The sequence below is a fragment of the Neodiprion lecontei genome, chromosome 4 (genome assembly GCF_021901455.1).
Source record: "Neodiprion lecontei isolate iyNeoLeco1 chromosome 4, iyNeoLeco1.1, whole genome shotgun sequence".
In the NCBI taxonomy this organism is placed as follows: domain Eukaryota; kingdom Metazoa; phylum Arthropoda; class Insecta; order Hymenoptera; family Diprionidae; genus Neodiprion; species Neodiprion lecontei.
In genome coordinates, this window is record NC_060263.1 from 36,905,925 (window position 1) to 36,930,499 (window position 24,575).

Here is a 24,575-nt window from a genome sequence, read left to right on the forward strand (position 1 = left end):
ACAGATCCTTGGTCTCGGCTGAAAATACATTATGCAAAACTTTATTTCACTTCATCTTATTCAAAATATTATTACAGCTGGATAGGAAATATTTGTCCCATTATTCATCTCGTACAGTTCACGATGACTTGTACAACAGTATTTTCAGAGTACAATAAAATTTTCACATGTTAAAATTCACTTCGTACAGATTCAACTTACAGCATTCTTACAAATGTTCAATATTTAACTTTTGCACGTAATGTTGATGAAAATTCATCTAAAATTTTCATGTTAGTTAACATCACTTTCAAGTAGCATAGCTTTATTATACTCACTTAGATGCGATCATAACTTTAATTGGTCGACCAACGCTTCCCAACATTTTTCCATTCATTTCTTCCAATGCAAAAGCAGCTTCCGATGTCTTCGAAAACTTAATATATGTGACCCCTGCACAAAGTAACACAATAAGAATATGAAATTATTGCAAAGAAAACATCTTGATACCTTAAATTTATTTTAAGGTCGATCAAACGGATTTTTAAACAATTTTTAGTTGATTGATTCATTTGTTTTCTCTCTCATCTTTGGATTTCCAGTCTATGTTAATTCAAAGATATTACGTCTATCAAATATAAGCAAGACTCATAAATAGATCAACTTCCAAGAGAGAAAATCGGTAAACTTAGTTGTTAAATTTGTGGGTGGAGTACAGTATTGAAGATAATTATGCTCATCTGATAAAAGGTCAATTTCTAAGAAAGTAGAGTCGACATTGAAAACTCATGTATGGATGACACCATTGTATGCAATCTCTACATTTAAATTATATGCATCTGATTAATTACAGGTGATGTTTTGAAGACGTTTAAATTTCGTAAGACATTGTTTGAGGGGATCAGTTGCTTTGTAACAATAAAATTACGTTATCAATAAAATCTCCAGGGCACAGTAGGGTTGTGCGAGATAAAAATTCGTATGCAGTGAAAAGCTTCTCATAAAAAGATGATACAATGCATAAAGGTTCAGTATTGGATAATTTGGATAAACTAAAACTAGTAAGATACGATATAATATCACGTGATCTGAGCCATATGTGCAAATAGGATGCATAATTTGGAGGTTTGGTGCCGAAATCACGTTGTGTAAGTATTAATTAGCGGAAGTTCTAAAACTGGTCGAAAAGTTTAGAGGCTAGCCACACTAGGTACTATAGTTATCGGTAAACGCCGGCGGCATTCGAACAGAAGTTTCCGATTGCATTCAAAACGCAGAACAGTTGGGATGAAAATACTGAGAGGTGAAAATATGCAATTGGTGAAATGACATGATATGTAAATAACCGAAAATGAGACGCTAGTGAAAGTTATTGATTTATCCAATTACCCTTGTTTTCCCCAGTGTTTCGATCCTTAACAACCCAAATATCTTCAATTTTTCCAAACTTTTCGAACGCCTTCCTGAGGTCATCTTCCTCCAAACTTTTATGACAGATTACAAACAATCTTGAATTCGGTGGGTCGTCGTTCTTCGAACGCGGATCCGACTGAGAATAATACGCCTCGCGGTCTCTGTGATCAGCCATTTTACTAGTGAAATGTGAATATACTGGCTGCGGCTGCTGTTGCCTGCCTTCCACGCTGCCAACGAGAACTAAAATTCAACGACTTCAGGGCCGACACATCAAAGGCAACACGTAACGGTACAATTTATGTGACACATGTGTTACATGAAACGTGATGTACCATCGCTGAGTCTACGACTTCGGCTCCGTATTTCATCCCTTCAATACCATTCACGCATCAAACTGCCGACAGTTTTTACAACGGTAAACCGGAGATTGTTATCACTTACAATCAGTTAAAGCTGCCGGGTACCCGGTTTGCTCGTGACAGTGTTGTGCGCGTTATGTGCCATCGATTACAGGTCGTGTAATTTTGGTACCGGTCAGAAATATGCGCAGATATGGAATAATTTATTATATGTACTGTAATGAAAGCGATAGAATATACAATAGATGGTAAAATTTAATTACTTCTCTTGCGTAGATACTTAATGAGATTCGATTCTTCAGCTGAAATTAGCCTTATTACACCTAGGTTAATTATTCTTTCAGCGAACTTATCAACTTGTTGCTTTTCTCATTACAAAATTTCGGGATTTAGACTTATACCGTTATTCGGCGAAATGATTGTGTCATCTGTATGCGCGCAACGGGGCTTATAGGCTGGACACGCAAAAATGTTGCAGGGCGTAGAAGTAGTAAGAATAAAACAGTTTTATTCAGTTGAACAACGTTTCGATTAAAATTTTCACTTTTTCCGCTTCCATACGCTGATCTGATTGACTTTAACTGATTTTCGTACTAAAATTATATTGCAAACAAATGTTTCATACATTGATCTATTTTGTTACAATATTATAATTTAAATGACTATCGCAAAATGTACAAACTTATGAAACAACTATAATATGTATTCGTAATGTATTCGGAATGTTGCAACAGTCTTAAGAGTAATAAACGATACCGTATAAATATTTCCTATGCCGATTATTTATTACTCCAAGTGCCCTAAATGTAGCCGTTACAATCCAAATTTCATACAAAGTGCACTTGATTTGATTTACGACGAAAAAAAAAAGATAGAAATTTGTATCCTAAAACGATTGCAGAAAAATAAAACCACCTCATTTCAGCAATCGTAACTGGTGACAAACCCGCATCCGTAAAATGACAGGGAGAATAAAAGCTAACCGGTAATTGTCTTGCATGACGGAGAGCCCTTTCTCTTTTGGTATGAACAACTACCAGCGCTGTTCATAACTCGTTATTTACGCGTCATAGGTAGACGCAGATACATTGCCTCCGTGGCCTGTCCAGTTAGTATGAACAAATTTTCCTTCCGCGCCAAGTAGCTCATAAGTGTGGGCTCCAAAGTAATCACGCTGAGCCTGCAGTAAGTTTGCAGGAAGACGCGCTGTTCTAAACCCATCGTAAAATGCTAAGGCAGTCGACAGAGCAGGAGTCGGTATTCCAAGAGTTACAGCTGTTGCCACCGTCACTCTAGCACTCGCCTGGCACTCCTTCATTGCTTTCGCGAAGAAATCATCAAGCAACAGATTGGTCAGCTTTGGATTCTTGTCGAAGGCTTGCTTGATGTTTCCCAAAAAGGCGCTGTAATCATAATCCATAATACATTGATAACCATTTTCGTACGTTTACCTTCATTTAGGATGATGATTTTTCTTTCAAATTGGATCGGGCCAATTCGTGGCATCTACAGAGAGGGTGGCAATCAATTAAAGAATTCTCTCACCTTCTGATGATACATCCACCTCTCCACATGAGCGCAATTCCACCATAATTCAAATTCCAGTTGTGAATTTTAGCAGCTTCTCTTAGCAGCATGAATCCTTGAGCATACGAAATGATTTTCGAAGCATACAGCGCTTTCCGAAGATGTTCGAGGAATTGCTTTTTATCTCCTTGGTAAACAGCGTTTGGACCCTCCAAAACGGTGCTAGCTTCAATCCTCTCACCTTGGAGCGAGGAGAGACACCTTGCAAACACTGATTCTCCAATTAGCGTGACAGGAATCCCGTAATCCAAGGCAGCGATAGCCGTCCACTTTCCTGTACCCTTCTGCCCAGCTGTGTCTCTGATTCTTTCGAGAAGATAGCCCTTCCCATCCTTGTACTTCAAGATATCTCGGGTAATTTCAATTAGGAAAGAATCAAGCACCCCCTTGTTCCACTCGCCAAAAACGTCACTCATTTCCTGTGGGTTCAGACCAAGCCCGTTTCTCATGATGTGATAAGCTTCGCAGATCAGTTGCATGTCTCCGTACTCTATACCGTTGTGAACCATTTTCACAAAGTGTCCAGCCCCTGTCTCTCCGACCCAATCGCAACATGGCTCACCGTTACTCTTGGCGCAGATCGACTGAAATATTCGTAGTGTATTAACATTTCGAATTACTGTCCCGAATGTAGTTTATATTCATGATTCTCTGAGTAGTGACAGCAATAATTTTATGACAAAGAGTCAAGACGCTAGACACACAAATTTTTTTGAGGCAATTTCCAACTATAAATAAAGCAATATCTATTCGCCTAGCCCTTGATTGGCAATTACCTGGAAAATAGGCTTGATATGAGGCCATGCTTTGGGATTGCCACCTGGCATGAGGGATGGCCCATACCTGGCCCCATCCTCTCCTCCACTAACGCCACTGCCAACGAAGAGGATCCCCTTCTTCTCCAGTTCCTCCGTACGCCTTTGAGTATCTTGGTATTCAGAATTACCACCGTCAATAATGATGTCTCCCAATGACAAAAGTGGTACCAGTTTATCTATAAACCCATCGACAGCTGGACCAGCTGGAAATAGAATACAAGTGTTATATGTTGTATTAGCTGTATTAACTGTTATGTGCTGAAGGCTTTGAAGTTACAGCAGACATTTTTTCGCACAATTTAATATTTCATAGAGTTTGATTGGTACCGAGATTTAGTGATATTAAAAGCCGGTTAGTGCTTTATTGTTACAATAATGATGCTTTCTGCTTGCTGACGGAAGAATTTCGCACATATGATTCGAATTCAAGGTGTATAAGTTTCACCTCGATGGGTATTTTTTGAGAGTTTCAAGCAATCTTACATAACAATCATGATGTAACTGAAAACATTCTAGCCATTGAGATTACTAAGTACATTAGCATTATCATAATTTAAGCTCGATACGAATTGTAAATGTGACTTTGTGACGTCATGTGCATATATGTAGACAAAAAACAACGTTTTAGCGATATCCTTAGAATTCAAGTGATTTTTAGGCTTGAATGTCATCAGCACTAATGTTTTCAGAACTACGATTACTGCCTTTATTAGAGCTGGTTATATGTTCATAATTTTTCCATCATGATACTAAGATCTGTTATAAAAGGATACGAACCTTTGACTAACAACATAATACGACGTGGCAATTTTAGCTTGGAAACCATTTCCTCCAAGCTAAAGGCACCCACTACTTTGGTGCCTTTGGCTTCATTTTCTAAGAACGATTTCACCTTATCTGTCGTACGATTGTAAGCGCAAACGACAAACCCATGGTCGTTCATGTTCAGGATCAGGTTTTGTCCCATAACGGCAAGACCGATAAGGGCAATATCAGCGACACTGTAAAAAGATGAGAATGACAAGATTGAGCATGAACAAAAACTGTACATTTGTGGTTCATTCGGCATTCAACAAGATATGTAAGAAAATTAGAACTTTCAAAACAAATTCAATCAAAAGATAGTGTAAAATTTATTCAATAAATGGTGATAAACAATTTTTGTGTTCTACGAAAATTTCTAATTGTGAGTAGTAGTAACATTGCATGGCAGATAAATTACTGCATTCGTCATTGACTGCCCTTGAGGTAGCCCGGATATTACAGTGCTGGACTATGACCGACATTTCGGATATACGATTATCTTTGATTACTAGTAGAACATGGCGTTTCGTAATGGTGTAGCGCAACATGAACAGGAACTGTGATTCGCGCGGGAGGTAAATGTACGGAAAACGTTGCATTAAAGTAGGTCAAACATGTGAAAGACGATTATTAAAGCTACGGTTCGCGACTGCCGCCGGCTATTAAATGCATGATCGTGCACTCCGATTTTCCTAGTAATTACCTGTAGTAGCAAGTAGTAATCGTTACTTACGGCTCTGTCATGATGGTGATTTTTCTGTAGAGAGCACGAAACAGGTTAAACCTCCGCCGAAGCAAGTGTGTAACTAGCAACAAGTGGCGTATACGACGAGCGTCCGTCGGGCAAAGGACGTCTTGGGTTATGAACGGATCGGGCCAGAGCCGAGTTAGTAATTCAGTCAGACCACCGCGTAAGAGCCAATCGGCGAACCAGCGAGGTCAGCGTTAACTTTCAATTATCTCACCGTTAACTATCGAGCCACGATTTGTGAGAGTGATTACGCCATCAGTTCCTATCAAAAATCACTTCCAAGTAAAATTTGAAAGTCACGCTCCACAATTACACCCGATTACGCCCGACATCGATTAGTTGACGAGTCAGTGGGTCGGGAGAATCGATTGTTGGTTGATCTCACGCACTGGGTGCGATTTTCTGAAATTTCCTAACTCTGGTAGATAACACTTCGATTTTACTTTAATACTTCAACAATTGGATGAAGAGATATTAACTCGTACTATACTATAGGCTTACAACAGTAGGTTAGGATTTTGACAGTTCAATTAAGTCTGCGATGTCATCAATGTAAGTCGTGCAACCGACATACGGCGACATCTGCAAGCATGTGTCGGCCAGGGTCGATACGTGGTGCTTTCTTTTTCTTTGCTTTTCATTCGTGTTAATACACCAACGTACTTATAAATACGCAAATCTTGAACCTTTTATTTTCGACTTTCAATTTGTACGATCGTTTTATCTTGTTAACGGTGATTCATCGCTGAGCAAAAGTCTATGAAAGAAGGTGGCAACATTTGAATCATCGCCTGGCGTGCTGAGCGATGGCAATCCAGCAACAGACTCGTCATTTGAGTTGTCTATCACAAGGCGCTGCCCACACCATTCAACCATAATTCGCGTTCCGATTCTTCGTAAATTCATTTTGGAATTTTTATTCTTAAAAAATGTACGAACGCCCTTTTTGTACTCAGGAAATGAGTAATGGAAATAACTGAAATGACGTAACATGTTTTCTCATTGCATTTCACCACATTTGCCACATCCAATGGAAGAAAGATTTCTGCAAACCGAAAACCGGAAGCAGGTTGACCAGATGGTTCAATTCCGAGGAAGCATTCTACCAAGGTGACAAATTTCTGATAATCAGCCGTGTACGTCAGCCGGAATCATCAGTGCGTAAACGGTATATATGCAGACCACATAACGCGAGGATTACGCGGGTGAATACATTTCTCGCGTCTGCGCACAGACTACAAAGGTCGTGGCCACTCAGTGATCAGAAACCCTGCATAACGTCATCGTCCGGAGTTCTTCCCAAAGGGGACTGGTTGTTCTTTTGGGTCTGAGGAAGTACAAGAGAAAGTGCAATATGTCGGGGTTTACTTTGGCCTCGTTGAATTAGAGCATACTTGCGTATTTTTTCACGTTTAACGTCATTCGTATTACTCCTGTTGATATTTGTATACATTTGTGACGTGTTCCGCGTCTCAGGAAGGTTGAGAAACGGAGATTAATACAGTTTCGTCGTGACAGCCAGCCAAAATAGTTGCACATAACCCTGTGAATATGAGATATAACTCAAGATCCGACGCCACGAAGTATCTAGTGATCAGTTTACGTGATTGAAAGATAATCTCGCTGTAAATATTGAGTAAACACAAAACCTGACGCTCAAACCTTGTACAATATGGGACTTTTATTCTCGAAACTGTGGAGTCTGTTTGGGAACGAAGGTAAGCAACGAAATACCCAATGCCATTGCCAATTCAATTCCTTTGTGTCGATCACGAGTCGTTTTCGTGATTGTAAGTAATAATACACCACATGTCTACAACGAACGACCCATTTGAGACACTTACAGATATAAATCGCTATCAACTTTCGTTCAGAATCTACGTGTTTCTATTTCTGACACACCCTTCACAGGGACAGATAATTAAACTGTCTTTATTCCTTGCCCGAAAAACCTCTTGTAAAAGCAAAAAAGCAGTGAAAATCAACTCCTCCAAATGCCATTTCTACTACGTATCCGTAGTGACAATATTGACTTTGAATTTTGGAAATGTGATGACTCCACCTTATTTTTAATCATCCGTTTGTCATTCACCTCTCGCCAATATGATTATCACGAAAGTGTGGTCACGAATCACTCGCCAAATGAAGAAATGGAACGATCAGAAACTCTATTTTCACAATATGTAGATCTATAGAAACTTGGCATATTATTTATGCGACGAATACTTTCTTTCACAACTTTCACTAGCGCCACAAGGTCAGGCTATTTGCTTGTCACTACGTATTCACCCAACATTATAATTTTTGAGCAGTAGATTATAAGATTGAATCTATATTATTCTTGCTTAAAAGCTCACTCTCGTAATTCTTACAATTGTTTATAAATCGGTTTTCATTTTTTTCCTTCTATCTTGAATAAATCCATGAAAGTAGTTACTAACTTATGTTGTTGCGAATAGAGTAGAATACAAGCTATTCGTTTGAAATCGAATGTATGTCCTTGTGTTACATTTTTTAGACTTTTTTTCGTTTTGTTACATACCAGGCCTATTATGTTTTACCTTATCTGCCAGGTGCACAGATGTTGGTGTATCAGAATAGACCCTGAAAAACGTGTAATCATAAATATGAGACGGTAGTTGACCTTTATTTCTAAGTTCTCAAATTACTATACCTTCTGTGTTGTAATTGACTGCTAATCATGAATTGGTTTACGATACAATTAATTCTACTTTAATTTTTGAACTATGGCTTGTAAAATCTGTCAAGTCTAGGACATAAACAAATAATTAATTATACATTGTTGGTTTTATTTCAGAACACAAAATCGTAATGGTTGGACTGGATAACGCGGGTAAAACAACGATATTGTATCAATTTTTGATGAACGAGGTTGTCCATACGTCACCAACAATTGGTTCTAACGTCGAAGAAGTTGTTTGGAAAAATATTCACTTTATAATGTGGGACTTGGGTGGTCAGCAAAGTTTGCGAGCCGCCTGGTCAACTTACTACACAAATACCGAATTCATTATAATGGTGATCGATAGTACAGATCGTGAAAGATTAAGCGTTACTAGAGAGGAACTATATTCCATGTTGAATCATGAAGAGTTGAGCAAAGCCAACGTTCTTGTCTATGCTAATAAACAAGACTTGAAGGGAAGCATGAGTGCTGCCGAAATATCCCGGCAGTTGGATCTTACGTCGATTAAAAAGCACCAGTGGCACATACAAACTTGTTGCGCACTTACAGGAGAAGGGCAAGTGTTTCATGGAAATTGTTTTTATCCTTGACAATCGGATCTTGTTTACTGAGTTTGTTTTCAATTTTACACAGAATATGTCGTAGATATAATATTATTTGTATTTTTTTTTTTTTTTCAAACTAAAGGCGATTTTTCGTATGGAGTGAATATTGCCAGATGAATTAATTCTGTACATAGCTACCATGTGATACAATATTTGTCCTTGCATCTTTACAACCTTATCTTGGCTATATATCAACTTACCTGGTTTTATGCTTTGCTTACATTAGCATAGGTAAACACTCTGTGTTCGATAATAATGAAAAAAATTTTTTATAGGCTATACCAGGGTCTCGAGTGGATCGTTGGTAGACTGAAGAAGACATGACCCAAATCGTGAAAGCTTAAACTGCCTTTGTCAATAAAATATACAGAATGTAAAATATTCGAAGGGATTTAGGTATTGTGCCACTTTGACTGCTGTACTAAATATAAAATGACAATTCTTATACCTGAAAGGTTGAATATCCAGCCTTAATGAAATACGTATGGAGTATAGTTGTCAAAGTGTATTTATATCAGTTGGTAAGATAATGGAAAGCAGAAAGTTGTAACAAATGTAAAACCGTCGAATTGTGGACACAAAGTAAAATCATATCTGGCTTGTTGCGCTACTGGTAATGTGTAAAGAAAAAAAAAAAAATCACGACGATATACTTTCAACAATTTGCTATGAAACTATTTAATCTGCTATCTTGCAAAAAATAACGGCACTACCACATGCTTACATTTTATTCCGACGAATCCTACAAGATTTATAATCTGTAGAGGATTTTTTAGTGCTTCAAGTATGCAAACATGTTGTAAGACTTCACAGCAAGGTTATTCGACAAGCCAAGCTAAAACTTTTTCCTGCCAGAATACAAAATGTTTTTGTGATAAATCATGATGAATTGAATATTGAAGTGGTTGTGAGATTAAGGAAAAAATTATTGTCATCTATTTTAAGCTTGATTTTCTTTATCCCTGATACTGTAGAATAAATAACAATGTTAAGAAATTTTTATGTGCCAGCTGAAAATTTTGGCTAACTACTATCAGTGGTATTCATTTATGTTGTGAATGTAAATGATAATTTTTGATGCAGCTATTATTATAATTTCGCATTTTACCGAATATAAGTCGTTTTTTTTTTTTGTTTTTTTTTTGGTGCTGGGCATTAACATTTTCACGATACACACGTTCGATTGGGTATAAAACGAATTTCATCTTCGAAAGTAAACAGTTTAAAGATTAGGGTGCATGAGAATAATTTGCCAAAAAAAAGTACTTCAGCTCCAATGAACACAGTGTAAAAATTGGATATTCGACTTATGTTCGACAGAATATAGTAAATACTCGACCATGTAAATTGTGTGCGTAATTTGTAAAATATGATCACCGAAAAAATTAACGTTTTGACGAAATTTTTAATCGTGATAACCATCGTTGACAAGCCACGCAAAAGACTAATGTTATTTAAAACTAGAGTGATAGACGTCTGAAATGAAATTGAAAAAAAAAATATATATAAGCACTTTATTTTCTCATATTGAGAAAATATCTTAGAACAATTAATCATCTTCAGTTTTTCTTTTAGAACGTTAAGCTCGCAAGATGACGAACTAGGTAGATAAACCAGCAGTGAAACTGATTTTTCAACCCTAAGTGTATGCTGAAGTATCAAATGTTTCTATACAGCTACAATTTCTCGTACACATCTAGCATAGATGCACTTTTTAAACCGAATATTAAGGAATCTAAAAATTACGGTAGTTAAAAGTTTTTAAAAGATACAATATACTCTTGACTCAGATAACCACTCACGAATTAAATAAATGATTATGCAAACTGTGTACAAATGTTAATTTGTGGATCAAATTTTTAAAATAAAACAATTATGTGATATACGTTACAATTAACTCTTCACAACTGTCGTTTCAGTTCACTATCTCACCTGAATTGTTTCGAAAAGAGTGAACACACATTGTAGAAATTACGCAAACAGGTCTCACTAATAAAATTTCGCAATAAAAATATTTGCTCCAATTCCATACAATAAAAACCAATTGCAAAAAATATGCTTTACTAAGTAAACCTTAATTCGTATTGAGGAAAAAATTGAAAAATCAATTCTAGCATTATTGATAAATTTTTATTCAAACTATGTTCAGCATTTGCTATTATTCTACTTGTTTTTACCCGCTTAGTCTTATATCTGTTCGAACAAGTGGCAAATTAGAAAATAAAAGAAAGTATTGGGTATTTTGATTCTGCCGCTAATCTTTATATAATACGGATTTTCGGAAAAGAGAGGGCTTTGCAAATACGCAGGTATTATTGAATAAGGTTTCAAAAGTTCTATTTATTTTTTTATTTCTTTCCTTTTACTATAAATAATGTATCGCACGCACACATTCACTCATACGACAGTGGATCTACCACTCGACGCATCCTTAATTTACACATTGTTGCATCTTACTGTAATACCTACTGCTACGTCTCAAATGCTATGCCACGAGCCAGAGAATAATATTTCACCATTGCAAATTGTCTCATTACATAGATACTGATTCTTCGATTTAATAACTCATAAAATTCGACTCTTGCTTAAGACCAGCCCATAAATATTATATTTAGGCTTATTGTTAAAATAACGAACATACATATAATATGCACGTAACTGATGCCATGAACACATTGTCTGAAGTACTTGGACGAATATAAATACATAATACATCCGATTTATGTTTGAAAATGATTGATAAGAATTCAAGAAATTCTCTCTTCTCCGATATTACGAGATAAAAATCGAATGGCATAGATTTTATGTCAACACGCGTGACATTCTACTTCTACAATATATTCCGCTATTTTCAATAACTAATACCTACTACTACAATTTTCTCCAATGAACTATTATTATTATTATTATTATTATCGATATTATTATCAACGTTTCCCTAATTGGTAATAACTAATAACATATGATTGCTATGATAACATAATTATTTGTCAATATTTATGTTTAAACTGATCTTTGCTAGAGTTTGGCAATGCGTTCGAATTTTCATGCTCATATCAGTATCAAAATACGTTAAAACCGAGCTCATTAGATATCCGTGGTAGTTTTTCGGTTCACATCAGATACATAAAAAATAAACCAAGCGTCGTAAAGTTGGTCTATAATAAAACTTGGTAATGAGCATGTGATGTTGAATCCTATGTAGCGTAAGGATATTGAACTTCACATATGGGATTCGTAGATCTTTTAAGCAGCTTTCACTGACTTCATCAAAAGATCGGTACTGAGAGATTTTGGTCTCTCAATTGGCAAACCAAGAGCCCTATCCCACACCAGTGCTGCGAGAACTCCCAGTGCTCTGGATACACCAAACAGAACTGTATAATAATTCATTTCCTTAAGCCCGTAGTACTGAAGAAGGACTCCGGAGTGGGCATCTACATTCGGCCACGGGTTCTTCACCTTGCCAGTCTCCAATAGAATGGGGGGAACCACCTTGTACACTTGAGACACCAGCTAGAAAAATGAATTGTTCATAATTAATCATCAGCTTTTCCGCATTATTTTTATTTACAGATAAGAGTATAAAAACTTTTATTTGTTCTTTTTTTTTCATGTAAACTATTTACCTGTCAAGGTTCTATTATGATTTTATTACTTTATTGCAGACTGGTAAGTGGGAAGATAAATATTTCACAAGCAAATAAAACATGACGTTTTCTTACCTTGAACAGACTGTCATCAGGTAAGTGTTTCAAGGCGAATTCTCTTTGACATGTGTACCGCGGATCAGTCTTTCTAAGAACAGCATGTCCATAACCAGGAACAACTTGTCCACTCTTCAACGTATTCCATATGAAGTCCTTTAGTTTTTCATCGCTCGGACTATCGCCGACCTGAGAGCGAAGTTTTTGTAACCAAACTAATACTTCCTGGTTTGCAAGACCATGCAGAGGACCGGCCAAGCCGTTCATTCCTGCGGCGAATGACAAGTATGGATCTGATAAAGCGGATCCAACCAAATGGGTGGTGTGGGCAGATACGTTGCCTCCCTCGTGGTCGGAATGGATGGTAAGGTAGAGACGCATGAGCTCTACAAACTGGGGGTTGTCATATCCAAGCATGCTTGAAAAGTTCCACGACCAATCCTTGTTTGCGTCAACTGAGCCAAGCCCCTTGCCATTTTGATAAGTATTTCTGTATATAGTAGCTGCGACAACAGGTAACTTGGCAATAAGGTTCATAGTATCTTCGTAAACGGCATCCCAGTACTTTGACTTATGTACCCCGCTAGAATAAGCTTTGACAAATACGCTCTCGCTGTTCAGAGCAGTAATAGCTGCGGAAAACTGGGTCATCGGGTGCAACGATTTTGGGAAATCGTTGAGCATTTTGGTGACATGGCTTGGAATGGCGCTCCTCGCTGCCCATTCCTCGGAAACAGCCTTAACTTGAGCATCGGTTGGAACGTCACCGGTGATTAGGAGCCAGAACAGACCCTCAGGTAGCGGTTCAGCACCTCCGGCAGCTTTTGGGAGGACCTTCTGACATTCGGGAATAGATTTACCACGGAATCTGATTCCCTCGTCAGCATCCAGCACCGAAGGCTCCCAGACCAAACCTTTGATTCCCCGCATTCCCCCGTACATCTACAATTATGTGAAAAAACAGAGCTGTTAAGAACATGCAAGAAATTATGACAGTAAAGCAATCGGTTGATGTCACAGAAACAAATTTCCATTTACATTTGGATATGGATCTACGACTGAAGTTCCCGTAAAGAGTGAACGGATTCTGTCGAGCTACTAGCGGATGGATAAATAAGACAAAAAAATTAAGAGCAAAAGAACACACGACACGCATTTTTATAATCTTATCTCGGTCACATTTGCAGCATGCATGAAAAACGTAGTCTAGCAGTCATGTCACGCGACTAGTTATCAACTCGTGGAATATGACTAAAAGAATAATTGGTTAGACCATGCCGTTTCATCAATTTTACGGGTCAAATTAAAATCATATGTCAATGCTTCAATGGAATTTCATACATATATTGGGCAAGATATAACAGTTATAAGCCTACGATAAGTATGTAATGGAAATTTAAAAAAGATAACAGTTACCACGTACTGATTAAAAGAATCAAAAGTTATCATCGATGACTAAAACAGGTCTTACAATTTTTTTCCCCATTAGTACATTCCGTTATAGTCTCAAGACAGAACTGTTTTACGCATCAATAGTGCAATGTTTTTTATTTTATGCATAAAAATGTGATGAAAAAGTGAAAAAAGAAGGATTTACCATATCCACGGTGACTTCCCCAACTTTGACAGAGCCATGACTTTTACGGAAAGCCTTGACGCGTTCTTGTTCCTTGGGTATTTTCTCAGATAAGACCTTCTTGAGGTCCGTCGATGCATCGGACAGTGGTCTCAAAACATTGGTTGCGGTCGATCCTATTTTCTGTAAAATGAAAAAATATCGAACAATGAGAAATAGCAAAAATTAATTACTGAACAAATTGTAGAATCAATTGCGAAAATCTTAAATTAGTGTTGAAAATGAGCGACTTTTATCGTAAAAATGGTATGACGGAAATGTTTGGATAAGTTTCAATATTCTCAATCCATAAGAAAAAGTCTGATAATCTTTATCGAACGTGCATGTGATTTCTCTTCGATATCGTCTGACAATTTAATAATGAAGTGTGCATTCATTTAACGAGATTAAATCCCTGGCATTACATAATAAAATATTAATTCATGGGTTGCGGCATTTTATACTACACTATAATCGTTGAAGATAAACACCATAAAAATGCAGCCACGTTATGAGAAATGTCGATCACGCACTGCATGCAAGAGAAAACGCGGAGCGTTAATTTTGAAAATTAAAACAATAAAACAAGCCTCTTTGAGTTGGTCTCTGTCGAAATAGTTACGGAATATAATACATAATCACCTCTTCTATATTTAACTCGGTTATATTGAGCATCGAGAGACTCTGGACCTTGGAAGAAAAAAGTTTGAAGGTCGGATTACGAAGATGTGCGTGATGATGAAGAATGTAACCGGGACAATATTGTGAAAACGCTTTGTATAAATCGAAGTATTGTACATACGTACGTGTCCTCTAGTACTCAATTACGGTAGTTTTTTTACATCGAAGGTTGTATGGAAATACGTGAAATCTTTTTATATACGAGTACATCTTACAAAAATTCTTCGAACATATAAGCAAGTCGAAGCTTTGCTCAAAACCTATCCACTCTGAAATTCTGATGATTACATGCCGCATATTGTGATCAATTTGCGACCGAAAAGTGAAATTGAGATTACCGCTAATCTATACATAGCTTCCGTTTTTTTTTTTTATTTTTTTTTTTTACAGTGACGCACTATGTAAGCATTCGGTACGAAAGCCAAGAAAGGTATGATGAAACTGTGTTTAATAACGTACATAAGTTAATAATCCAGATTGTTCTTTTAGTCTTAATCATTCGACGAGTAACCGAGAGTGATTACAAATAATTACAAAAAAATGTGATGTGATAAATTACGACCAAACATTCTGTTGTACCTGAATATGTGAATTATCCTGATCTTGAACGAATCAAATTATTCACGACTGTTGGACAGTGCGATAAGAAAAGTGTGATAAATTCTTAACAGTCGACTCTCTGGGCCAAGTCCATAGTGTAAAGAGATCATAATGTGTCATAATACGTTGTCGGGGAAACGATGTAAGCACATAGCATCCGGTTTGTAATATAATCGAATGTGCGACATATGTAGTGACATTTTCGTTTTTGAGCGTCGGAATATTATTACTTTCTTTTTCCTTTCTTAATCGGCACCTGAGGTTCTTTGCTTGATCATATTGCAGCGTGAATACTATGATAATAATAATAACATATTTTCTTAAGTATAGAAGTAATCGATAATTATGTACGTGAATATTTTATTTCGTGTTTAAATTTTTATATCCAACGGTATTGTTCATTCCGAGTGTTTAAAAGTGATTACTGTGTAAAATAAAGAGACGAATCGAACAAAAAATCAAAACCCAAGGTAAATCGATGTATGACAAACGTAGATTAATAACCGTTAAATTCAATATGTGATAAATCGATCGAGAACTAATTGCATTATAAAATCTGATTCGAGCACAGTATAATGCACCGGATTCACCTATCGTGAAATGGGATCTCGGCCAGAAGATGTCTAATAATAAGCAGAGGCACATGACATCGAACTCACAACTCGAGCTGTACAGGCTGCGCTCTTATATCACAATTAAATCGATTGCCCGGACGATTTCAAAACCTGCGTATACGCATTTATACGTATATAATTGGTGTTTGAAAACTTGGCGTTATTTGGTCACTCGGTCAACTTCTCGCCCAATCGATCGGCCGACATTACACGCTGCTTAAACTTCATCCAAGAATAATACGGCGTATAAGCAGAGTCGGGGAGAGAACGAGAGGTGCGGTTTTACGCGATTTATAGCGATAGCTGAGCGCATATAATACCCACCTATAAGTGTACTTCTTTCCTCATCTAACCGAACGATCCGTGCAATCAGAGATATTGCGTTGATAAATTCCTTTGTAAAACTAGACGTCAGGTGATACATAACACTGCGATGTAATTGCACGATTGCAATTTGTCGTTATCATACGAGTATTTGGTATCTGTATATTTGTATACGTTTGTCGATCAATAGCGCAGGATTTTGCAGAGATTCAAAGACCGCAGGTAAAGCGTCGTTGAAATGAGGTTGAAGTTGGTAACGTTAACGTATAAGCGAAACATTGAGAGGAGGGATTTATATTATGCAATTTTATAGTGACTTTGAAGTAATCCAGTTTTCAAAATATTAATACGTTTCGCCAATTACATATTATGATTTACTGCATTTCAGACATTTCTACGATTGATTTAAGTAACGATTTTACCGAAACGTGAATCGTATTACAATAACGTTACTGGCTTCAGCCTCATTCATTTTTTTATACACCTAGCTACGCCAGGGCGATGCATCAATCACCTGGACACTGAATCGGAGTTGAACGAAACTTGAAAAAAGCTTTGTAACCGTATATAACGTGATCAAAGTTCATTATCAATGTACGCACAAGCCGGATATTGTACGCGTAAACGTAATGAAAACACGAATGTTTAACAAGTTATACTTTGTTGTGTAATTTGTGATATAACATATAGCGTGGGGGGTAAAAATCAATAAATTAAAACGTCTAGACGAAAGTGTAAAGTTTGATCGACGTATTATTATTGATAACACGTAGATAAAATGTACCATTGTACAATACATATATAGACAATATGATACGATAATTTTTTTTATTAGTTATTATCGTTACGAATAGTTTCATATCGTCTAGACCACTTTTTATGGAAAATACAAGAAAAAAAACAAAGAGAGCATAAAAAAAAAAAACGAAAAGAAAACCGTATCACAGCTAAAATTGGGAATACCGCGGACAAACATTATTCCTTGCAGCAGAATGTTACGTAATTCACGTTGAGAAACTCTCAGCTCTTTAAAATTTTGCATAACGGTAAATCACTTTCGTTATCTGGATATCGTATTAGTACACCCTCGAGTACAAATAAGAAAAAGTTGTGTCGGTCTATGAGTGAATAATAAAGCGGGAGGTGGCGACAAAAAAAGGAAAAAGAAGAAAAACTTTCGGCATGTTTTTACCCGTGCGAGAACGGCGAACCGGTTGGCCAAATGTCGAAGTTGCCGTAACGTGTACATGTGTTGTGCGTGTGTGTGTGTGTGTGTGTGAATAGAAGTGGAAATTTACGTAAATGTACGCACGAGTATACTACACATATATACCTGCCCATTTGTCATGCGTACACGTATATGAACAAACTTATTATACACGCCTTTAAATCACGCGGAAAATGTGGTTGAACGTGATCTGGTTTCAAGGCGTCGGACGTCATCGCAAAACACACACACACACACACACACACACACACACACACACACACACACACACACACACACACACTCTTCTTAAATACAGACATTATCACCGGTATTCGCAATGGCTCAATTATAGCTTGATGATTCCTATAAGCAATGTTCAAGTGCGCCAAAAAAATAAAATACTGATTTCACCACGAATTACCTGAAAAGTGGGTGAAAAGTCGTCCAGGGTGTTGAATAATACGTAACAAGAGGTATACCCGGATTTGATTGAATTCGACATTTTCGTTCGCCATATTGGATTGGCCAGATTGAATTTTTTAGATCTGATTTCAGATTCCTGATCGGCGACTCCAAAAACCATACTCGATATAAAAGTTGATTCCGCAAAGTAATGTATGACTCATCGGGTTAAACCGTGTTTCGAGTTTCGTATTTGGAACTCGAAAATGCAGATACGTCGGGAAAAGATGAGAGAGTGGGGAGAAGGCTAAGGGAAGTAAACACGATGGAAAAAGCTTCTTCGATCCAAATATAAACAGCGGAAGATGTGCAGAGATGTTTACGATGCGCGAATATGATTATCGTAATTATAGGCCGAAATATCGCGGCCATTCAATGTGTATTCAACATGTATATATATATGTGTGTGTGTACGTTGATCTGATCGGTATGATACAAGGAATATTTCGCGACATCGCGCGGATTTCTGCGGGTCAAGTTATACCGCAATGATCTCATCTCGGTAGTACGCTAGCCTCGCGTCTCATTCGGTATTAAACTCAATTGACGCCGAAATACCCTAAACGGTACTGCCGAAGCCTGTTAGAAAAAGAAATTGAACTAAACGGTGATGATCATGCAATTTGAGTGAAGTAGTTTTCCTCCGAGGAACGAAATAAAACATTACCATCGCGGTGTCGTGTTCATTGACTTCTTTTAATAAAACTGACTCCTTGTGTTCCGATACTTAAATTATTACGTGCGTAGATTGATCTTGATTACCTAAGAAACGAAAGTCCGCTGAGATACCTGCTCTTAAAGAAATCAATTCACTAATCCTGGCTGGGCCAGCTGTGTTTTATTTTGATTGAAATCGCGTTTCGTTACAGGATAAATTCAATCGCACATCGTTGACGAAATAAGATTTTCTCAAATTTTTTTATACTGTACACGTATGTGTAATAACTCGTCGTGCGATGATGGTAAAAATCCGATTTTTTAATTCGCGTGATAATCGCCGATGAAACCGGATGTAAACGATTTTTATACGCGTGCGAAATTATACAGGCGCCGTAACGTGGATAGGAATTAAATACCGCGTGACATTAACCTTGGACGATGTTAAAATCGTGAGATTTCCACTATCTTCAAATCGGTCTCGCGATCTTGGAGACACGTGTGATGAATAGAGTATTTAATTGATTGACGACGGCGACGACTCGAACGCGTTTTCACAGTGCCGCGATAATAACTTTTCACACACGCGCAATCATATCGTATTATACGTATTCTTTTACACGTTCGATCATTCGTGCAGATATTAAATGTTACGTAAAGGTCGGAGAGCAGTCTGCTGGTGATACTGAACACGCGCGAATCAGCATCGAGCATCGAATTGCAGTATGGCAAATTTGTAAATTAAATTCATCCCCGAGTCGACGTCTGGATCCGTGTGTACTATACTACTATAAGTGTTACGTTTAGTATACGTAAATGCGAAAATCTTGTATCAATTATATCGGCGAGTAAAAAATTATCTCGACACACCCACCGGGGCCACTCCAAGTTTTTACAATAATAAATTCCTCGTGGAACTCGGTGTGGGTGATCGGCCGTTACGTAATGTGTGCGTATAACATACGGCTCATGGCTATTCGAATATTTGTACATAAATGACGATGCGTAACGTGGCTTTACGAAGCTGGAAGCCCATGTATATGTTATACTTTGGGTAGTAAACTTTGATCGGTTTTCTGTAAATGATCGCTTTCTTGTTTATCGCGTCTGTCGTTTCAAAAGTTCATTCTAATCCCGTAGAAATATCATACGCGGTGTAATCGTCGTGCAAATTTACATTAGATTGAAAAACGTGAGAAATTCTTTGAATCGAACATCCTATACCGCGCATACATAATTATATAATGACGGGTAAAATGTCCGACGGATTAACGACCGAATGCGTTAACACCTAGGTCAGGTAAGGCTGAAAATAACTCACGGGTTGTTGAAACGTAGGTAAGGAAAAAAAAAGAAAGAAACAAAAAAAAAACCCACAAAAATAGTTACCATGCTACTATGATAGGAAGAAGACGATGTTAGATAATGCGGTTATCGTGGGACGTTTAGAGGCCGGCATAGAAAAATTCACCACCCTGCCAAAATTTTACCCGACCCGTTAAACAGTGCCCTGTGGAGATTTAGCAGCAAGATCGCGTCGTCAGCTCGCACATTGTCTCTATGAACGAATTTATCGTATAACATGAATACCTTACGAAAAATTGTGTTTCGATAATTGGCCAGAATTAGCGCGAAAAAAAATCATACATTTAATCAAGGTCATCGACGAACTTACAACGCGATGTACGTACAATCCATAGGCATATTATAACCCGGACCTCGTTAAATTCAAACTCAACTAGGTACATGTAAAATGTACATTGATTACAATCGGACTTGAATTTGCTATCGCCTTATCGACATAGCCGTAACAATTCGTGTCCGACACTTACAAGGTGAGAGTCAAACCCCCGGATCACGAATTCTGCTGAAATTTTTATGGGTGTGTCTTCGGTCCAGAATATAGATCTTGCGAAGTGTATAAGATTAAATCAGTATTTTGACGAGAGAAATAGCGTAATATAAACTAAACCTGTTTACTATTTTTGCCTGAAATATTAATTATCTTTGTCCTCTATTTTAATTTCGATAAAGAGCTCTTGTAGATTCAAATGTAAAGAGATACCTATATATTACGATTTCAGAGCCATGTATTTACTGAAGTTTAAACGAATGACAGCGAATTGTTGACAACTTTCTCTTTTGATAAATTGAGCGAAGAAAGGCCCGACGGATGAAACTACACATCAGAACCTCTATATATATTGGGACAAGCAAAAACCCCTAGAAATTTCAGCAAAATCCGTATAATCCAGAGGTCTGATACTCTCCCTGTTATATCTCGTTTATCAGCTGACCGGAAATGGCTGGTATACGTGATTATTCGAACTCGTCAATGAAATTCTCGGATTCCGAATGTTTATCATGTATACCATATACCGACACGTAACGTTATCGTAACGAAACACTGGGAAATAATAACTGTTTTATTTTTTACGGTTTTTTTCGTTTTATCACGGTTCACCGAGTTTCATCCAGTTCCAAAATTACGGTAACGTTACTAACTTCAACGCTATGAGATATTACGGTTGAAAGATCCTGGAATCTTGCTTGGGTAGTGAATTACTGAAACGTGCAGCAGACCTAATACCCGTTCAAAAGGTCCACGATGCATCTCATGAGGTTCCAGCCCCCAAAAACCCTCCAATGAGAAAAAAAAATAAATAAAACTCCAAGAGCAAAAGTATTCTGTCCGGGCGTAGCTCCGCACCCTTTGTCCATCGGGATGCTCTCGGCTTCTTCTTATTTATTACGAGGCATATTTTTTACCGATGGAACCTCACGGTACTTTCTTGAGTCCTGACCGTCGCAGCTAGAGCTCGAGAAACCTCCTTTCCCAGCCAGTATCGCCGTCCTCGTCTTTCTCACTGGGTCGACTGTTCGACAAAATGTCTAACCGAGGGGGGCTTGACCCACAATTCGTTCAGTTTCTACCTCAAAATCGTTGAGGGGAACGAAAAGTGGGAAAAAACGGTTTCAAAAATAGATTATAACTATAATATATTCGATATCTTCGAAAGAGAATGTAGTTTTTATCGTGTTCAACTGTGAGCTTATAATTATAGACTCATTTATTACACGGCTCGAGATACATGGGCTGGAGTTCAACGAGCTTCTGTGAGGTATTTATATTATATATACACCATATAGGTGTGTGCATTGATAAAACTGCGAGGATCCTGTTATACGTGTGGAAATAATCGAAAAATAAGCCTCGTCATATAAAAGAGTCGAGCCTTAGTAAATACGACGTACATAGGTAATATATACCGTGTTATCTATTTTGCAAAAATAACATTCCTATGCATCACGCCATATATTATACGGGATCGATTACGGTACATTTACCGCAAAACAAATGGAACTTTGATGTGAATAATTTAAATGCTGGTGTATATGTATAATATATCGTAGAAGCGGAAAATAAAAAAAATATATATATATTGAAACGAAAAAGGTCCGGTGGCCAGAAAAGATGAAGAAAAATTTGCCATAGCGAATACACACGTGAGATAAAAATCCAAGTGACGCACGTCGTTTCATAATACGTCAGGTATAAGCCTGTAGGTATGTACATACATACGTGTAAGTTACGTAACACATATTTTGTTATGTCGAACGCTTTTATATAGACGTATGGCGATCTGAGAGCATTTAAAAGACAACACAAGGGATATATATGTATATGTATAAAAAAAAAAAAAATATCCAAATGAACAATATTGAAGTTTGCATCGATTTTATCGGCAATTATTCTTGCGGTTGAAGAGTACATGCGGCGTTTAAGAGAATAACAAGGTTACGATAGGTGCGTACAAACGAAGAGAGAAAAAACGGCGGAAAAAAGAAAAGATTAGAGAACGTAGCGCGGGTGATGGGCAAGAGGAAGTGACAGAAGGAATTTATGGGATCGATTGTGAAAAAAAAGCGAAGAAACAGAGGGAAGAAGGCTACACTCTAATATATATGTATATACATATATGTCATCGTAAACGTGATTTTTAAATGACAATGAGAACCTGAGAAACAGCGGAAGTATATCAGGAAACGGATCGAACTTCGATAAACGATTTGCGGCGCATATACAAACATCAATGGATGCGCGTACGCATACGTATATAATCGACGCTGTAAGTGGAGCAGTTTTTTTGTCGCAGACCTGGCTAAAATTAGTACATCTTGCAAAATAGTGCATAACTCGCCGGGAGGGACAACGGTGAAGAAAAATATCGACAAAAATAAGACGACGATTGAGAATGAAAGGGCGGTAAATAAAAGAAACGTATGTATCGTAAATTATTGGAAAAATTAGAATGCGAAAGCAGAATAATCGATAAATGCGAAGGTGAAAAGCAAGTTCCGAAACGATTTTCTGGAAACTTACGTCCAGGGTTTTTTTTTCTATTCCATGAGAATAAATATACATAATATTATATTACTTAATTCTTCTAACGTGTGTAAAGATGGCGCGATCGATGAGAACGAAAAGGAAGAGGGGAGGGCGAGGAAGAAGGGGCAAATTCGTCGGTGGCATATAAAATTTGTGATCGAGCAAGGTCAATTTTGACTCGTGTCAAGAGGTGGTAATTTTATAAGGTAAATGTCGAGAGTGAAACGGTCGATAAAGCTACCGCCTTTACCGCATTGATAACTAGATTCATAAGATTACGAGAAGGCGTGTAAACGCCGATGCGATCCTTGGAGTGACGCAGAGTCCTTTCAACAGGCGATGACTGTACGTTATTACTATCGTGAATTATTACAAGTCGGTGTTTCACCAGCCGAAAAAACAGCACCCGTTATTGAACGGTACGCGGTGAACATGAGATAAAGAATATCGCGGCATCGATATCTCGTTCGAATTTCGAACCGGAAGAATCGAATATCAGAGGAATTCAAATGTTACGATATACGTTTTACGGCATAATAACGACGCAGAATGCGGTATGACCAACTCTAACTCACCTGCGCCTCGAGGCATCGTTTGGCGGAAAAACGAAAAAGTGCCATCGTCTCGATCAGGGGAGGGTTAAGTCCGGTTTCACTATGCTCACGTATCTGGCCGACTGCTCGGAGGTCTGGCGCCCAACTCAACCGCCTCGAGGAGGGACATTGGACACGACGCGCGCCTGCAGAAGGTCAGGCAAGTGCGATGCGCACTCGGCCAATGCGCATCTGCGAAACGCTACGTCCACGGCTACGTCTGTATTCGCGTCTAGGCGATCGGCGGCGCGTCACTCGCGTTCACACGACACATCCGGTATTGGAAAACGTCCTAATGACGTCAGAGCCTGGTTGTCGGCGCCATTTTGTCGCCACATAACCCAAGTTTTTTATTTTAATGGAGGCAAACCGTAATTTTTGGGGTTTCACGTTAGTCGTGTTACATACATCGATGAAATGTTATCAATTATGTACCTATTCTGCCATCAATACGCCAAAAAATATGGTCAACGGTGAGCTGTCAACCTGGGTGCATTAGTTTTATTTTGTCCACCAGATGACGCATTGCAAAGTGACAATCCCAATGCCACTCATTTCCATTTGTGACTGGTGGACCTGAGGGTCGATTCAAAGGATTCCACGTTTGCGTCGATTACAGAGTCCCAATCACTTTGCATCGAACGTAATTTATTAGTAAAAAAAAAAAAACATGTTTTTTAGGTTTCTCGCTTTTTT

At 37.8% G+C, this 24,575-nt stretch overlaps 4 protein-coding genes across 6 annotated transcripts in view; 1 reads left to right on the top strand and 3 right to left on the bottom strand.

The window, feature by feature from the left end:
* The window catches only part of LOC107224336 (RNA-binding protein 45), a 5,142-nt gene extending 3,522 nt beyond the window's left edge, over positions 1 to 1,620 (bottom strand). Inside the window, exons 1-3 of one of the 2 annotated variants that reach the window (XM_015664348.2) lie at positions 1,369 to 1,620; positions 318 to 432; positions 1 to 18 (exon numbers count right to left, since the gene is read on the bottom strand). The exon at positions 1 to 18 is cut by the window's left edge and continues 779 nt beyond it. In XM_015664348.2, coding sequence (XP_015519834.1) covers positions 1 to 18; positions 318 to 432; positions 1,369 to 1,567 — 332 coding nt within the window. In that variant the 5' untranslated portion in view covers positions 1,568 to 1,620. The remainder of the gene's footprint in view (positions 19 to 317; positions 433 to 1,368) is intronic. The other variant, XM_015664347.2, reaches the window with a different exon arrangement.
* A 622-nt stretch (positions 1,621 to 2,242) lies between these two features.
* LOC107224327 (6-phosphogluconate dehydrogenase, decarboxylating) lies at positions 2,243 to 6,208 on the bottom strand. 2 transcript variants are annotated; one of them, XM_046736444.1, is made up of 5 exons: positions 5,667 to 6,208; positions 4,937 to 5,160; positions 4,118 to 4,362; positions 3,300 to 3,925; positions 2,243 to 3,157 (listed from the first exon to the last, which is right to left on the bottom strand). In XM_046736444.1, exons 2-5 carry the CDS (start codon positions 5,124 to 5,126, stop codon positions 2,815 to 2,817), a joined length of 1,404 nt encoding a protein of 467 aa, XP_046592400.1. In that variant the 5' UTR covers positions 5,127 to 5,160; positions 5,667 to 6,208; the 3' UTR covers positions 2,243 to 2,814. The 2 variants fall into 2 exon arrangements, with proteins under 2 accessions (XP_046592400.1, XP_015519822.1); XM_015664336.2 differs by having other exon boundaries at positions 5,697 to 6,207.
* A 582-nt stretch (positions 6,209 to 6,790) lies between these two features.
* LOC107224340 (ADP-ribosylation factor-like protein 5B) lies at positions 6,791 to 9,730 on the top strand. The gene is made up of 3 exons (XM_015664352.2): positions 6,791 to 7,432; positions 8,533 to 8,977; positions 9,302 to 9,730. The coding sequence occupies exons 1-3, from the start codon at positions 7,387 to 7,389 to the stop codon at positions 9,348 to 9,350; spliced, it is 540 nt and encodes a 179-aa protein (XP_015519838.1). The 5' UTR covers positions 6,791 to 7,386; the 3' UTR covers positions 9,351 to 9,730.
* A 1,616-nt stretch (positions 9,731 to 11,346) lies between these two features.
* On the bottom strand, positions 11,347 to 24,028 carry LOC107224333 (probable citrate synthase 2, mitochondrial). The gene is made up of 4 exons (XM_015664344.2): positions 23,862 to 24,028; positions 14,331 to 14,492; positions 12,752 to 13,675; positions 11,347 to 12,542 (listed from the first exon to the last, which is right to left on the bottom strand). The coding sequence occupies exons 1-4, from the start codon at positions 23,904 to 23,906 to the stop codon at positions 12,273 to 12,275; spliced, it is 1,401 nt and encodes a 466-aa protein (XP_015519830.1). The 5' UTR covers positions 23,907 to 24,028; the 3' UTR covers positions 11,347 to 12,272.
* Between the last annotated feature and the right edge of the window lie 547 nt (positions 24,029 to 24,575).